At 52.1% G+C, this 16,369-nt stretch overlaps 1 protein-coding gene across 1 annotated transcript in view; it reads right to left on the bottom strand.

Annotated features, from left to right (window-relative positions):
• The window catches only part of COL22A1 (collagen type XXII alpha 1 chain), a 199,795-nt gene that overhangs the window by 56,274 nt on the left and 127,152 nt on the right, over positions 1-16,369 (bottom strand). The window contains exons 41-45 of the mRNA XM_040988507.1: positions 11,340-11,375; positions 10,011-10,064; positions 9,126-9,170; positions 5,572-5,619; positions 1,095-1,208 (exon numbers count right to left, since the gene is read on the bottom strand). Of these exons, the coding sequence (XP_040844441.1) occupies positions 1,095-1,208; positions 5,572-5,619; positions 9,126-9,170; positions 10,011-10,064; positions 11,340-11,375 (297 nt within the window). The remainder of the gene's footprint in view (positions 1-1,094; positions 1,209-5,571; positions 5,620-9,125; positions 9,171-10,010; positions 10,065-11,339; positions 11,376-16,369) is intronic.

Genomic DNA, 16,369 nt, shown 5'->3' with positions numbered 1-16,369 from the left:
GCCTCTGCGCCAGCTCACCTTCTCAGAACATTCAGAAAACTTGTCACAGGGAGCCCTTTCTCCGTGTCACTGACACAGATAAACCCAATTACAGAGCTGCAATGTGACTCCTCCTGACTTTGTGGCCAGGAAAAAGCCTTCTAAAGGACTTGGGGACCACGTCCTGGAAGCACAAACAGCAACACTCCAGGCCTCTGTGCAAGGCAGGGACCTCACCTCCCACCACAAAGCTGCCACAAGGTCAGTTCAGGCCACCCAGACATGAGGCAAATATGGTTTAACACACGTGACAGAATGGGCTACTGTGTCTTTACTCACAACTCAGCATGCCCAGAGGGTCCTCAAGGGTGTGAAAAGCTATGCCCAGATTTTTACACCAACGTAAATAGCGTTTAAGTCATTTTCTCATGAACTTTTGGAAGACCCCTCACTATGTAAGAGGTGGCAGCTAGAGCACAGCTCTAACAGTGAGATCCGTGTCTCTGCAATCTCTTAGCGAGCCTGGGATAAGCGTCACATTCTGGTTGAACACAGGTTTGTTTTCTCACTCTGCCACTTTGGCAGAGCATTTCTGGGCTGGGAGATTCGCTTTCAATTATATTTCTCCAGTGTCTGTGCTGCTTCCTTCCTGATTCTGCTCCAGTCAGATCACGAGCTCCGTGAAAACACAGTCTTTCCCTTTTGGACCTCCCCAGTGTGCGTGAATTGATTGGCACACAGTAGCTGCTCACCAGGGCATGGTAAACAGGTAATGGCAATGGGATGGAGTGATGGAGTTGAAAGGCCTGTCTTGGTGCCTGTTCCCAATAGACAACTGAGGGTTGTTTTTGCACAGAAGGCAAGGCAGTAAAGGAGGCGGGATTGTAAGACAGTAGAGGACGGCATTTTTACACATTACACATGAATTAGACTAGTACAGCCAACGTCTTCTTAAAGTGACAAAAACTCACAGATTCCAGGCTGCCCCTCTTTCCATACTGTGTCCCCCAAGCCCAGTGCCTCTTGGCTGGACTCTCCTAAGGCATGGCTGCTGTGGAGGCAGCAGGGACAGCGCCAGGATACCATTAAGATGGATCTCACCCTCCCCTCCTTACCTTTTTCCCTTCTGGACCTTCTCGCCCTGGTTTTCCAGGAAGCCCTTTGTCCCCTTTGAAGCCTGGTAGCCCGGGGAGGCCTGGTGGCCCTGGAGGGCAGTCCTTGCACACATCCTGGGGGAGGGAGAGAGAACAGGGACAAATGGTCCAGTGCTAGCTCTTCAGGCACAGGTGCTGATCTTAAATACCAGTAGAAGATGGAAAACAGTTGAGGGCATTGAATCATGGTCAGTTATTTGTGTGGCAAGTTCTGCAGTCTCAGGTTCCTCAGTACTAGTTGAATTATTTCCGTAATGATGTATTTGGATTATTTCTCCCACTTGGAAAGTGAGTCGGCAGATAGAAAATTCTCTCCCTTCCTTTAAAATAAGCAAACAAATAAATTTTTTTAAAAGTAAACATTTGCTCTATGTTAGGCATAGGGATGAGCTCTGAGCCCATAGCAGGTGTGTCTTGAAAAGCTCATGGATGAAGGATGTCGGGATGCAGTGGGAAGGCACAGTAATAGCCATTCACATGTTAAACCAGAGGTAAAGGCTTAACCATCATCGTGGTCTCCAATTTCACCATGCTGAAATTGTCCTAGCTCAGAAGCTGCCAGGAGTGGTTTGCCTTCCTTTACTTGCTTCCTTCCTACACTGTCTTAGAAATGTCTTTAGAAGTCTCCAAGACGCCTTCATGGTTGCCACAGGAAATGTCAGGAGCTCTATGGATCTCTCTGTGCTGTCACAGACCCCAGTAATTGACATGCCTGGAGCACACGGCTCGGGGATAATCTGTTTCTAACCTCATCCTCTCCCAGTCAGGTAGAGAGGAAGTATGAGCCCTCAGAAAGAGGTGGAGTTGCTTTCCCTTTTTGACATCAGCTCACAGCAACCAGTCTTACCTGAACATGAGCTCAATAAGCAAATGAACCAGGTCACCCAGCCAACCAGCTAGCCAGTCAACCAACCCACTCACTCTGACCATTTGGTGTCATCTGTCCTTTTAGTGGGTAGGTTGAAACAGTGCTTTGATATTTGTAAGGTGGGGAGTGCAATAATGAGATTTATGCAGCAAAGGTGAATGACACTATTTGAAGGGTTTTGCTTGAAAAGCAGCAGAATTGAGAGGAACTCACTGTTCCTAAATCATCTTTCATACTTAAAACAATGTGATTCATGAAATACTACAACATCATGGATGGGCGATTGGGTAGATGATTAGATGGGTGGATGGACAGGTAGGTAAGGGCTGGATGGATGAACAGATGGATGGATGACAGATGGTTTTAGACAGATTGGTAGATATATGGCAGATGGATGGATGGACATACAGACAGGATGGGCGAACAGATAGACAGGTGGGTGGATAGATGGATGGACAGATGGGTGGATGGACGGGATGGATGGATGAATGGGTGGGCATGGATAAGTGTTAGTTGGATAAGTGGGTTAATGGATGCATGAGTAGGTAGATGGGTGAACTGATGGATGTTTGAATGGATGGGCAGATGGGTGAGGGTGAGCAAATGTATTAATGGATGGACATATAAATGGTTGAGCGGGTAGGTGGGTGGATTGGTGGATGTACAGAAGGACAGGAAGAAGGGATGATAGGAATGGAGCTAGCTTAGTGGCAGTGAGAATTCTGGCCAGTGAGACCTTGATCGAATGGAGTATGCAATGATGATGGAGAACTGCTCTTAATGGTGGCACCCATAGCACAATGAGGTTTAATCAAGAAAAACAACGCCTTACCACATCCCTACTGTTAGTGCACGGCAAGGCTCTTAGCCTGAGCTCACACTGGCTGCTGATGGTGCAGTTGCCTAGTTCAGGCCAGGGCTGTCAGCAGGCGTAGATGGACCAGTGAGGGGACTGGATTCAACACTAAACTAGTCCTGGAGTCCAGGAGTCACAGAGAGATCCCAGTCCCAAAGCTGCAGTCTTGCTCATGCTTACCTTGACTCTGGAGCTCCTGAGATTCCCCACCTTCCAGCCCTTCCTGAACCAACACTGGTACCCTTCAGTGGATACTTCCTACTTTGTCTAAATGCCTTGAGAATGGACAGGGCAGTCTCCAACCAGAGGACTCTCTCAAGCTCCAAGAAGCCTATGTCCACTTAGGATCTTGGCTTTACCTTTCTGAGCCTCTTATTTCCTATTTGTACAATGGCGACATCCAAGTCTTCTGATATATTAGATAATGTAAAATGCCTGTCACTGTGCCCAGGACAGAGAAGGCACAATGAATTTTAGCTGCTATCTGTGGCCTTGCCCCATTCACCTGGCAGATGCCCCCAATCACCTCCCAACAGCTTGATTTACTGAGTGGTCTCAGTCAAGTTACTTGGCAAGATGTAGTGAAACAATACGTGCCAAGTGTTCAACATCCTGTGTAACCTGTCAGTGTCAACTTCCTTCCAGCCTCTGTCCCTTCCTTTTGCTTCAGATATCTTCAGCAACTTCAGCTTTCCGTGCTGTTGTATGAAGGTCTCTCTACGGTACAGCCTACCTAAGTAAGTGCTTGATAAAACGTCCACCATCATGTGCAAGGCAGATGTGATCACTGTCTCCCAGGAGGAGAAACGAGCTCCTGGTCATCACACTCCCTCTTTCTCTGGCTGTGGGAATCCTCATCACAGTGCTGTTCCAGAGGGCTGGATGACAGGGAACCCTGCAGCTGTTGGTCAGCCATCAGAGCTGCCAGCAAGTTCTGATACAACTGTTTTGCAGAAAGGTGACTGCAGAAACTCTACAGCTGGTCACGCCAGGTTTGAATCTTGCCTCTGCCACTCTCTTGCTCTGCAGTCTTCAACCAGCAGCTTCCCTAGCCAGGCTTCCATCTCCACTTGCATAAAATACAGATGCCTTTAGAGCATGTCTTCAGGACCGTTGTGAGCATCCGATGTCATATTCATCCAGTCACCCAAAGAACATCCTTGGGCGCAGATCCAACACCAGAAGCCCACTTGACAGGGACTTTGAGAAGGTGAATTTGCCGTTCAGGCAACTTTCCAACTCTCAGAGGGAGACAGATGATATAAGAACCCTTGGGGCAGTGACAAACCCTCAGTGATAAACAATACTTTCTCTGTAGGGGAGGCACCTGCACTGGCCCAGCAGGTGCTCACCTGCCACAGCAGAAGGGCAGTAGCTGATGTCACAGAGGAGGAGTCACACCTGGCTGGTCAAGCCACATACATGGAGTTTTCAGACAAAGCACAACTGTGTGGAAACAGGGGCGTACCACGTGCCACTCTGGAGTTAAGCCTGCATGAGCTGTGGTGTTCCTGTGTCTGTTGACTTGACATGGGCCATGATACTCAACACTAGTGGTAGAGTCTGTTATTATTGCCACACAGTATAAGACACCTGGAGGTTGAAATCCTCTGGGGAGGAGCTAACACATACCCAGTTCCTCTCAGAGTAGCATTCCATGAAAAAGGATGTAGGCTAATACAAGCCTATAAACAAATATGAAAAATGAATCAATAGATAATGATTTCATGTCAGGTCCTCAACTGTCGAGAAACTCTCCTCTCCTGCCAATAAAAATCAATAAAGACTATGCGACTAGTTATTTTTCAATAGCATGTATAATTTCCCATCAAGGCCTCTCAATACGCAGCAAGATTTAGAATGGTTCCAGATCTCAGGCTTTCTTTTATGTGTGTCCCTCCCTCCCTTGGGCTCACACATGAACTTGGATTCTCTGTGACTGGCCCAGTGTGTTTTAGATCACAAGAAAGTGAGCAAAGGACAGTCACCCACCACCCAGTGCCAGGTGTCACGAGGTGAAGACTGAGGATTGTGGTAAGAACAGCGTGGTGTCTGCACTGCCTGCAACCGGGCTGGTCTCTCCATCTCAATCTTTGCCATGTCTTTACCAGCTTGTCCTGGCCAGACTAGGGGCACCTCTATAACTTAGCCTATAGGTGTAACTCCAGCCAGATCTAGTGTAGCCCAGCCAAGTTCTGCTTAACTCCCCATGTCTCTGCCCCTCATAGAAGCAATGTGTTTCTAGAAATTAGTTAAATCTGTGCCCAATCCCAGTAGTTGGCTGCACCCCCAAGCCTCAGCCGCTGGCTCCTGCACCAAAAGCACCTACTGCAGCCTTCCTTTTATGACCAGCCTTTAATCAGTGAGAACTGGATTCTAGCCCAGAATATTCTATCCAATCCTATTCATTCCATCCTATCCTAGCCTATCCTATCCCATTCCATCCCATTCCATCCCACCCCATTTCATTCTTTGTTCTGTCATACTCAATTTCACTCTATCTTTAACATATTCATTGACCCCAAGTTTGAAATTTGTGTAATCTTCTAGTAGACACTGTAGATTGAGCCTATCAGTGGGCACATGGGTGTACTGACAAACACGGCTGTGATTACGGCTAAGCCTACCCTATGGTCACCAGGCTTGTTGAGATCCGGTAGCCCATCACCATTCCCACACACACACACACATGCACACTGATGACATGCTTTTACCTTCACTAAAAGATTTATGTCCTCTGGAGTCAAGAGTGGGGAAGAGCCCTGCCAAAGAAAAACGAAATAAATGCATACAAGCATACACATGTACACAGAACATAATCCCCCCATCTTCAGGAACTGGAAGAGCTTCACAGTGTAAGCTGCACAGAACACACACAGCTACATTGATGTCAGACCTGGCAGCCAGAGACAAGAGTCCAAGGTAGAAAAGGCACAGGCTTCCTGTCCTAGCCAAGCCTTCCTCCTCCTGCTGATCCCTCCCTCCCAGGCCCTTAAAACCCGATAGATCCCAGGGAGGCAATGGGTTGGGTTGTCTATAATAAAATTTGTCAAACAGCACAGACTGGCAAGAGCTGTTGCTATCACTCACTCACAACCTAGTATGAATTTAAATGAATGTGTCTTCAGCTACCCAAGGTGAAGGACCAGGGCTTAAAGTCTTGGGTTCTGGCAAGAAGACTGCAAATATCAGGAAGCATGGAGGATTTCATAAGTCACTAGATTCTGGTTCAATCCCACTGTGAACTAGGGAGTGGACTATTGGGACTGTGGTCAATCCTAAGCCCAGGATGGGGTACGAGTGCTCGGCTCACACTGGGGTAAGAGGAACAGTAGATACTAAAATGTACATGCTAAAGCTAAACACAACTCCTCAGGTAAGACTCAGACATGGGTGTGCTTCTTGGCAGATCTCCGGGGCATTCACTGGGAGAGGAACACGGCTTGCAGTCACGGTGCACTCGTGTTGGGTGAATTCTGCCAGGCTTGTGTTCAGAGCCTATGAGCTATGAATCCAGTCTGTTACAAGGGAGAGGCACTCCCCTCCATCCTGACCTGGGGCTGGGGGATTTATCTCATCTTATGGCTATCTGAAGCTATCAGACAGCTGTAACCTAATTTTGCATGAGTTCAATAGCTGTCATGGCTGGGATGTGTGTGTGCTGCTATCAGTGTTAACATGCTCAGAATATTCAATCAACACCTAGACTGTCACACAGAGGATACCTGGGACAGGTTGGGGGTGTTCAGCGCAGGTCTGAAGGTGCTCACATAGGGGCTACAGACAAGGCTCAGAGCCCCAAATTGCTGCTAGGGAAGAGGTCCACAACCTCTGATAACCCAAGCAAGATGCCCTGGAAGAAGGCCAACCTGTGCAACAGCCATTGATGCCAACTTTTCTTTTTTAAAAAGAAAGCTGTTTCATTTTGAAACTGTGCATGGTTTCTTTAGGAAGTTAGTAACAGCAAGGGGTGGCTCTCATTCCCGTGGGGACATTAAATGCCGCTGGCATCATACTATTTAGGATATTTTTATGCTTCCATGTGAGCTCTTAATATAATGAGTAAGCACCTCTAGACAGCGTGCCAGGGTACAAAGGCAGGGAGAAGAAGGAGTGGATTTTCAGGGAAGGTACATCATGGCCTGCAGAGAAGTCCATTAAGTCTTGCCCTGACCCATTTCTACAAACTCCTAAGGCTGGGCCATGCAGGTTACACAGGAACAGAATCTGCAATAGGGCCAGTGGTGGCCTCATGAGGATGGACTGGGGCTGGGCTGTGGGTGCCAAGGGTCAGACTCATGTGGCCAGCGTTGCTAGGTGCCCAGGGTGACAGAACAGAGGACCAGGCCTATGACCTGCTCACCCTCCTCCTTTCTGATAGCAGCACTAGCCGGAACAGATTTGGGTAAGTGGGATGGGGCTTGCCAGTAGGCAGGCAGGCCTCCAGGGCCTTCCACATGTGGCTCTGGGCAAGCCCGATCTGGGGTGGAACCCCTTGTCATCCACTGCTCTTCTTCCTTGCCACATTCTGCTCCCTCTGCCCTTACAGATGTCATGGGCAGTGCTCCCTCATCCTACCATTGTCACTGAATCCCCACCACAGCCTCTGCGTCCAGGGAACATATCCCAAGTCAGGGAGCTCCGTGCCTCTCCCCAGGAGGACGTGACAGTGCAGGGCCCTCCCATGGCTCTCTCCATCCTTGAAGGACAACGGGTGTGTGGGAAAGGGTTAACTCAACAGACCCTGTATGCTGAGGCTCCCATAGGTAGACCTCCCTACTGCAATACCATATGTTTCTGTGCCATCCTGACACCACGTGAGCTGTCATATCATGTGTGCTGTCGCAGTGTGACATCATGTGCTACCACTCTGCATGTGCCATCATGACTGCACGGGCTGTCACAGCAGCATGTGTGTGCTGTCACAACACCACATGGGCTGTTATGTCACCGTGTATATCACCACAGCGCCATGGGTGCTGTCATGTCATGTGTATGGTCACAACTCTGGGTGCTGTTACATGCTTTGCTGAAGGCACAAGTGTCCCTGCAAGAATCACTGAGAAGGAACAATGGGAGGTGCGTCCTGGGCTTTCCTGGACTCTTCTGTGCACCCTTGCCCTCTGCTGATTTTAATCTGCATCCTTTCAAAGGAGTCCAGCCTGAGTCCAGAAGCTTCTCTAAGGTCCACAAACCCTTGCAGCAAATGGCTGGATCCAAGCGTGGTTGTGGGAATCCTGGACACATGGCACAGTCAATTAGTGACAAGCCACAGGCTGCCCATACCTGGGGCAGTGTGTTCAGCGAACCTGAAGGTTACAGGTCTCTCCTCCAGCCCCCGCCTACCCTGGAGTGACTGGTTGAGATGTGTATGAATGACCGTGCCCTCAGCTGCACGTGGCTGGCTTGTTCAAGAGAATGTTAAGGTCCAGACTTGGCAGAGGTCACCTAACGCCTGTGTGTCTTCCGGTCTGAGCTCAAATCTCCCTGCAGCTCCAGCAGGACCTTACCCCAGACAACAAGGCTGCAGTGGGGCTGCCCCCAGTGAGGCTGAGATGAGCAGGCCCTGGCACAGTCTTCCCCTAACCCCCATCAAGACCCTGTACCCATCTCAGAGTACACACCAGGAGCTCTGCCAGGGTCTCCTCTGAACTCATCAATCAATTCAGGATAGGACCAGGAGAAAAGTATGAGCCCACAGCGGCTCCCTGTCCACAACTCGGAGCAGCCCAGGCTCACCAGACAGGGGACTCCACACTCACCAGCAAAAACTGATGCCCAATATGCAGCTGGCCTGAAACCAGACGGAAGGTCTCATCCTTGAGGCCTGGGACCCCCCCCACTCCAACTCCTCCCATCAACAGCATCCTCCAATGGACTCATTTCCTCCAGCATTTGCAGAGCTGCTCCCACCCTTACACCTGGACACACCCTGACTCCACCCCTGCGCACTTGGGTCTGCCAATCCTCAGGTCTCCTTCCCTGCAGACTCCACCCCGACGCACCTGGGCCCGCCCATTTTCTGCAGGCTCCACCCCCACACACCTGGGCCCGCCCACTCTCCGGCCTTCCCTGCAGACTCCACCCCCACTCACCTGGGACAGCCTATTCTCTGGCCTTCCCTGCAGACTCCACCCTCCCTACACCTGGGCCCACACCCACAACAGCCCCTTGGCTAAGGGTGCTTAGACTGGCTGCTCAGTATTTTATTTCTCCCTGGAGGCCTGTCTGATGGTTAATACTCTTCCAGAACCAGCAGATGACATACTGGCTTCCCAGGAGGGCCTCTTTCGCCTGGATTTCCTGGTGTACCCTGAGAGAAGAGGGGGAGAGAAAACATCAGCCATGATTATGTTAACTGACAGAAGCCTGACCCTAGCCAGCCACCATCTGGGCCACCTCTGCACCAGTCAAGTTTAACTTGGTGGGGAAAAAACTGCCCAGCCGTAAAGACTGATCCCAGTGAAAACCCACAGTTCCCAAACCCAGCAGAACACCCAGGGCCTTCCCAGGAAGTACGGTGGAAGCACGCTTTAGAGGTCAGCCACCTCACCTGGTTCTCCTTTCCTCAAGACAAAATTAGAAACACACACACTCACACTTGCGTGCCTGTGTGTTCGCACACCCACACATATACGTACATGCTTGCACACACATTTGCCTTAAACTTCCCCAATCCTTTCCCAAGCACAGGCGGGAAGAGCAACTTTGGAAGGGAGGAGGACACAGCATTGAGAACAGAGTGACTGAATGTGAGTATGTGGAGGCAGGATTTGGCGGACAGATTTTAAGTGGAGCCCAAAGGGGATCTTACTCTCCCTGCTTGCAATAAGCTAAAACCGCTGTGGTCTCAGGATGCACACTGCATGCCCCCCCACTGTCTTCCCTCCCAGCTCCACTCTCAGTGCAAAAACACTAACTGGGGAGCAGGGGACACTGGGAGGGATGCCCAGGAGTGTGAAGCTGCTAGGAGCCAAACAAACCGCAACAGTGGACAGCAATGGGCCCCATTCACAAGTATAGCAAAACTGAAAAAAAAAAAGAAATCCACTATGGGGCCTTGTGCACGGCCTTGACTGAGCTATGAAGCTGCCTACGTGGGTGGTGAACCCCAAGAGCCATGGCCGAGCCCAGGCCCTTTCCCTGTACTCACATCCTGGCCAGCTGGTCCCTGAGGGCCAGGGAAGCCTGGTGAGCCTCGAGGTCCCTGGGGGAAAAGCAGAGGAGACACAGCCCATGTTGAAGCAGACATACCGCCCTCCAAACTTCCCAGGGTACAAATGGTTGGTAAGAAATCCAAAGACGTGAGCCCAAAGCCCAGCATGAACATAGACTCACTTCCCTGCCCCATGAACACGATGGGCTCACCTCCACCTACACGCACAGAACTCTCTGGAAAGCTTTCCCACTGGCCACACTGTCCAGGCCTCACTTGCACACCCTTTGCTGGTGGAAGGGACATTGTGTGGTGGTGAATTGGGCCTGGCCTTGCCTCCTGGCGTCCTTGCAGACATGTAGCCCCAAGGGCTCTCACCGGTTCCATTTGTGCCCTTGCTCAGGGCCTGGCCACATGCTCAGGACATGCTTGGCCACTGCCGCTTGTTACCAGAACATCATTTCCATTCTCTTGAGAATGAATCAACGATGCCAGCAAATGACACAGTTGGGCTTTGCTATGGATCTCACTTTTCCCTTAAGATTTTCCCTGACTGGATCTGCTCCTGGGTCTCAGATATCCTTCCGGGCAGGTGCTAGGCAAGGTGGCTGCTTCTTCTGGGGTCTCCACAGACCTCCCATCCACCCTCATCCCTCCACACAGAGCCCCATCCACTGCACGTCCACTTTGTAATGACTGGCCCTGAAGTCCTGTGCTTATCAATTAACTTCTGAACCTCAATCTCAACTATTAAAATGGGCACCGAAGATGCCTGCCCTCTTTAAATCAGAGATTCTGTAAAATACGACCCTGTGATGTTAGGGACAGTGTTGTTCCAACTGCCATTCTTTAGCTCCCCTCCCATAAAGGAATGCGCAAGCGCACACAGGCATTCCATTGGACAGATGCCAAGTGCGAGCACTCCTGTTGCTTCCACACACAACGAGCCCACAGGTTTCCACGGTGACTCGGGGTCTCACTGCTTTCTCAGACTGGCAGAGCCCCCAACCCATCTGCTCATGGACTCGTGATGGGGACAGTGAAGACAGGACTCAAAGTCAGCTGCTCTTCCGGCAACGTGGTTGAGTTTATAAGCCATCACTGCCCTTGTGTGGCAGGCAGACGGCAAAAGACAAAGCCAGTCCCAGCCCCGCATTCCTACTCAAACACATCTCTGTCCCAGCCTACTCTGAATCCAAGGCTCGGAGCTCAGAGAGCCTGCAACATTTAATGGCAGTGGTTTGGGTGCCTCCCATTTAACATGACAATGATCTGAGCAGGATTCCTCCCAGACAAACCCAAATCTTTGTGCAAAGCATACTGTACCGGGGGCCCTTTGTCTCCTGGTGGTCCGGAAGGGCCCTAAGAAACAAAGAGACAAGTAAGTAAAGTAGGAACAAAATGCCCACCCCAATATGCTCTTGTGGTTACCGTGGTGCCAGTCTGGCACTGTTAGCATCCTCACACCTTAAAGTCACACCGCCACGTGCCTACCCACAAATGCTAACAGAGACCCCGCTGCAACTTCTGCCATCGGTCCCCGAATAGAACTGTTGCCACTTGCCCTCCCTCCCACGTGGCTGCTGGCACCCAGGCCCCTCTGGTGTGGGGCTGGACCCAGCAGCCCTAGCTTCACCAGGCTACATTCCATGGATGCACTGGCTCTTCCCGCTCAGGACTGCATGGGGAACCCAAGGCTCACACTGCCCAACCTGTGTGGCACAAGTGGCAGTGGGGTGTGCACAGGCATCCCACAGGCTCGTCCAGGCCTGTGTCTAGCTAGAACATGCCTTCCAGGCACAGCATTCACGATGTGATCCTGGATGGGGTGGAAGGTCTCACGGTGAGTGCAACTGTCCCTTGCATCTCAGCCTCCTGTTATGCTGTCGCTTTTGCAGAAAGCCTCTACCCTGCGTCTCTATCTGGATTCAGTCGTCACCGTTTGCACGTCACGACCTTGCAGGGTGCCTCCTGCATCCCTGAGGATACCCAACAGACACCCATGGCTCTGCACACACCTGATGTCTCCTCTCATCACCAGTCTTCTTCTCAGAGGACATCAGCCTGGATGGGGAGGCATCGCTACGGTCTCAGCACAGGTGTGTGCTCTAAGAGCAGCCACCGGCCAGAGGACAGCACGCGGTGCTCACCTGCCAGGGCAGTTAATCCTAGTCCTTGCCCTGAGTCCATGAGAACATCCCTAAGCAGGCCCATGAGAAGGCAAGGCGTTCTCCCCAATGCCCAAGCTGCTGCAGTCTGATGGCTCAGGCAGCTTACCACCTGCCCATGGTCCGTGCCCCAGAGCCACCTCGAAGGGCAGAGCAAGCACCCTCAGTGCTTAGCTGAGCACCAAAGAAAGTAGGAAGAATCCTCAGAGACAGAGAGGTCACTGGGCCCTGCGCAGTAGCCTAGTGACTAAAGTCTTCACCTTGCACATGCTGAGATCCCATACAGGCATAGGTTCTAATCCTGGTGGCCCCACGTTCCATCCAGCTCCCTGCTTGTGGCCTGGGAAAGCAATCGAGGACGGCCCAAAGCCTTGGGACCCTGCACCCACGAGGGAGACCCAAAAGAGACTCCAGGCTCCTGGCTTCAGATCGGCTCAGTTCCGGCCATTGAGGCTGCTTGGGGAATGAATCAACAGACGAAAGAACTTCCTCTCTGTATATCTGACTTTCATAAAAAAAACAGGCCACTGCGAATCAGGGTCAGGATTCCGGAGCCTGCTCTTCCCTGGATGGAAGTCGAGTTCTGAGAGCTGTACAGGCTCAGGGAACAAGGCTGTGGGCTCCCTGGGCGCTAAGACAGGATCTCGAAGTGATCGGAGCAGGAGTCCGATCCTGTAACAGCACAGACTGACGTCCCTGACTCCCCAGCTCCTGGCAGCTCCGTCACGGCTAGCCGCTCCTCGGCTGGATGCCGGAGTAGTCACAGGAGACCTTGCAACAAATGAGCGTGGCTGTTTTCCAGTTAAAATTTTGGCTTCAGATCCCCAAATCCAAATTTAACAAGTCACAGAATGTTACTCCAATGTGGAGGCTTTTTCGGCTATGGGAGCTGTTCAGGAGACGGCCAGTCCTTGGGTTCTGCGCGAGTGAATGCACAGGAGATCTGACTGGTGGGCCAAGGCACGTGGAGTGTGGAGGAGCGAGAGTTAAGTCAGCCCGATGTCCTTGTCTAGACGGCTGCGCGGGGAAGAAGCACCTCTGAGGCCCCACACTCCCTGGCATCCGGGGGCCGTGAAACACGAATCCTGAAAAAACCAGCTGAAACTGTTGCGCTTATACGCAAGTCAACCCCAGGGACCCGGAGCCTGGCAGGCCGTAAGACGCTCACGGGCACAAGGCCAAAGGACAGGAACTCCCCATCCCAAATTACATCAGACTCCCCACGAGAGCCACAGTGGGGTAAGCAGCTGAGAGCCCCATGAGTACCAGCTGGCACGCTGGGCATTCCCGGCAACAGCAAAACTGCAGCCAAAGCAAACACAGGAGAAATCAAAGGGTGAGAAAAAACAATGTGACATTATTAAAACAGGTATCAAGAGCAGTCAGAATTTTTAAAAAGAAAATCAGAGTCACAGAAATTCTTAGAAACTCAAGAGTCAGGCTAAATTTGAAGCTAATATAAAACTAGGAATGTATAGGAAGAATGTGTTTTAAGAATCGTGGCAATGGGCATTTTGCAAGGTGACCACACGGCTGCATTTAACAGGTGAAAAACAACTCCTGGGACACACGCTAGTGATGCATGGTCTCAGCAGTCTCGGAAGACAGCCTCTGTTTCTCCTAACCAAGTGAATGAGCTGACAAGCCCAGGGAAAAACCATAGATGTCGCACTTTCCCTCCGGCTCCCATCCACACTCAGAATGCCATTCCTCCCAATTCCATTCCCATAAACTACTGAAGTGCCTTCACACACGCCTTTGGACGTGCAAACATACACATGTGCATATGGAGTGCGTCCACAGACACCGCCACACGATTTGTGACGCAGTCAGTAAAAACGAACAGACACCTGTTAGTCTGCTGCAATGCCGGGCTAGAGCTGATGTGCAGACGCAGAGGAGAATAAGGTGTGCTGTATTTCCCACGTTCTTCCACCTGGATGGCTGCCAGGAGCACAGGCCTGGGACGAGAGGGGGACAGTGCTGCCTGGGGGTGGGACATGCATCTGCTCAAGACGTGAAGAAAACCTCTCCTGGGACAAGCACTCAGGACCCGGTGGGCTAGGCTTGAGCAGGCCTAGAGCTGCCAGCATCAGCCTGGCGTGTCAGGGCCATCTTCAGCCAGAGGGAGACAGCTGGAAAGCGATGTGTGGAGGGTGAAGGGGGCTGGGGAGTCCGCAGGGAGAGAAGACCTCCCTGGCTGGGCGCACGGTAGGGTGGGGGCAGTAACACCAGCCAGGGTTATGGCCCTGTCACCTGCAGAGGACCTGAGGCAGTGCGAGGCAGACATGACAGTGTCCTCTGCACAGTCCGGGGCAGGGAGGGCCAGTGCAGTGCCCAGAAGCGACAGGAAAGACTTATTGAAGCAGTACCCTCTCCCAGGGCTTTGAGCTAAAAGCCAGCTTCTGGGTCTACCTGGAGCAGCACAGGAACCCCAGAGTCTAGAAAATGTGGGGTGGATTCTTCCTTATCCTCCTTAGTCCTGTCGCTCAATGCCCACAGAGCCCAGATTTGTGCACTGACCAGGGACAGAGCAAAGCTCCAGGAGTGAAATCCTGCCTTGGATACACAAGTGGCCAAGGGCATAATTCCTAACAAATTCCTTGTGCCCCCTGGTGGTCATACATGGGAAGTGTAGTCGACTTGCCACATCCCTGTCCACAAGACACCAGCCAGTGGAATCTTCAGTATGGCCTGAGTATCAGCGACCCCAGGCACTGGACATGAGTTAGATGAGTGACAGTGCAGTGGTATAGGCCAGGAAAGCACTAGTTCAGCCCACAGAAGTCAGCAGGGACGGTGGGGGAGGGTGAGCACTTGCAGTGGCTACTTAGGTCCCGTCCAGCTGCCGCTCGTCCTGGGGCTCCAGGGCAGTGCACTCACACGTTGAGGTCTGCTTCCTCATTTCTCCAGTGCCGGGAACTGTAGGACCCACCTGGAATGGCTGTCGGATGGCTGTTATGGGATGGGGATGCCAGCCACTTTAACCCTTGCCGGGTCACGGTCCACATGGGCTGTGATGACCAGTACCCTTTGTCATCCACTGCAAGGTGGAGACATGAAAAGGACAAAAAGGGACCTTCTGTAAGGACCTGTGAAATACTCCGGTGCATGGGCCAGTTCTTCTGCTGGCCACCTGCAGGCCGCTGGGGGCGGTCAACCAGTCACTGTGTGTGCACCCTCCGTGTCAGGCCATGAAGGGTGTGGGGCTACTCTGCAGGGAGCAATGAGGGTGGAGAGAGCCTATCAGAGTGGAAGGCTGAGAGATCCATCCCAGGAGGAGGACTTCTATGACATCAAAGCGGACCGAGGCCAGGAAGCAGGTGACGTCATTGATACCATTCCCTTGTCATCCTCCCCGAGACCGTCGACACCACCCCACCAGGAGACGCACATCAAAGTGGGAGCAGCATGTTCCAGGCTGTCCTCACAGAACCTCTGAGTGGTGTCAGCGAGGTCCGGTAGCGCTCAGCTCTGCCCCAGACTTCGCTGCAGGAAAATCAGAGGCAACCCAAAGAGGAAAGCCAGGCTTTGGCTTGCGAAGGTCTTGAAGCAAGAAGGGGATGACAAATAACGACCTCAGCAGCCATGCCCCAGGGAGCGGCCACAACAGAAGCCTACTGATTAGACCCTGGTTCCCCTCCAGGGTGGCAGTGCCATCCCTGCAAGCGAAGGCCACGGAGGTTGAACACGGAGATGCAGGGCAGAGAGACCTGGCTGCAGAGGGGCTGGCGGTGTCTGCAACCAGAGCCTGCCCAGGGAGCAGCCTTTATCCAGTGACCCCCGGGGGCTGGGACATCAACAGGCCACCGTGTGGCTCCTTTTGTGGAACAAGCCTGAGGTCGCAGCACGTGGTCTCCCAGAGGTGAGTGGGGCAAGCCCCAGCTGCCCAGGACACCTGCTTACTAACACACTCTGCCCAGTCTCTCTTGCTGTCTCTGTCTCACTCTGCGCCCCACCCCCGGTGGTGACGCCTGAGATCTCATCTCTCACATAGAATCCTCACCCCTCAATCTGGCTCTCGGGGGATGCCAAAAGGCAGGACTGACTGTGGCAGGACTGGCTGTGGTAGAGGCAGCGGATGTCCCAAGCCCCAGCAGGAGGTTAGACACAGAGCACTTGGCAAGGAACAGCACTCCTGTAGGGGAGAGCTGGATACACCCCGGTCCTTGCTTCCTGCTCATGCTG

The sequence above is a fragment of the Ochotona curzoniae genome, unplaced genomic scaffold, assembly GCF_017591425.1.
Source record: "Ochotona curzoniae isolate NIBS_2020 unplaced genomic scaffold, NIBS_Ocur_1.0 contig_4895, whole genome shotgun sequence".
Lineage (NCBI taxonomy): Eukaryota > Metazoa > Chordata > Mammalia > Lagomorpha > Ochotonidae > Ochotona > Ochotona curzoniae.
The sequence above is the reverse complement of the archived record's forward strand: the minus strand, read 5'-3'. Positions and strand labels throughout refer to the sequence as shown.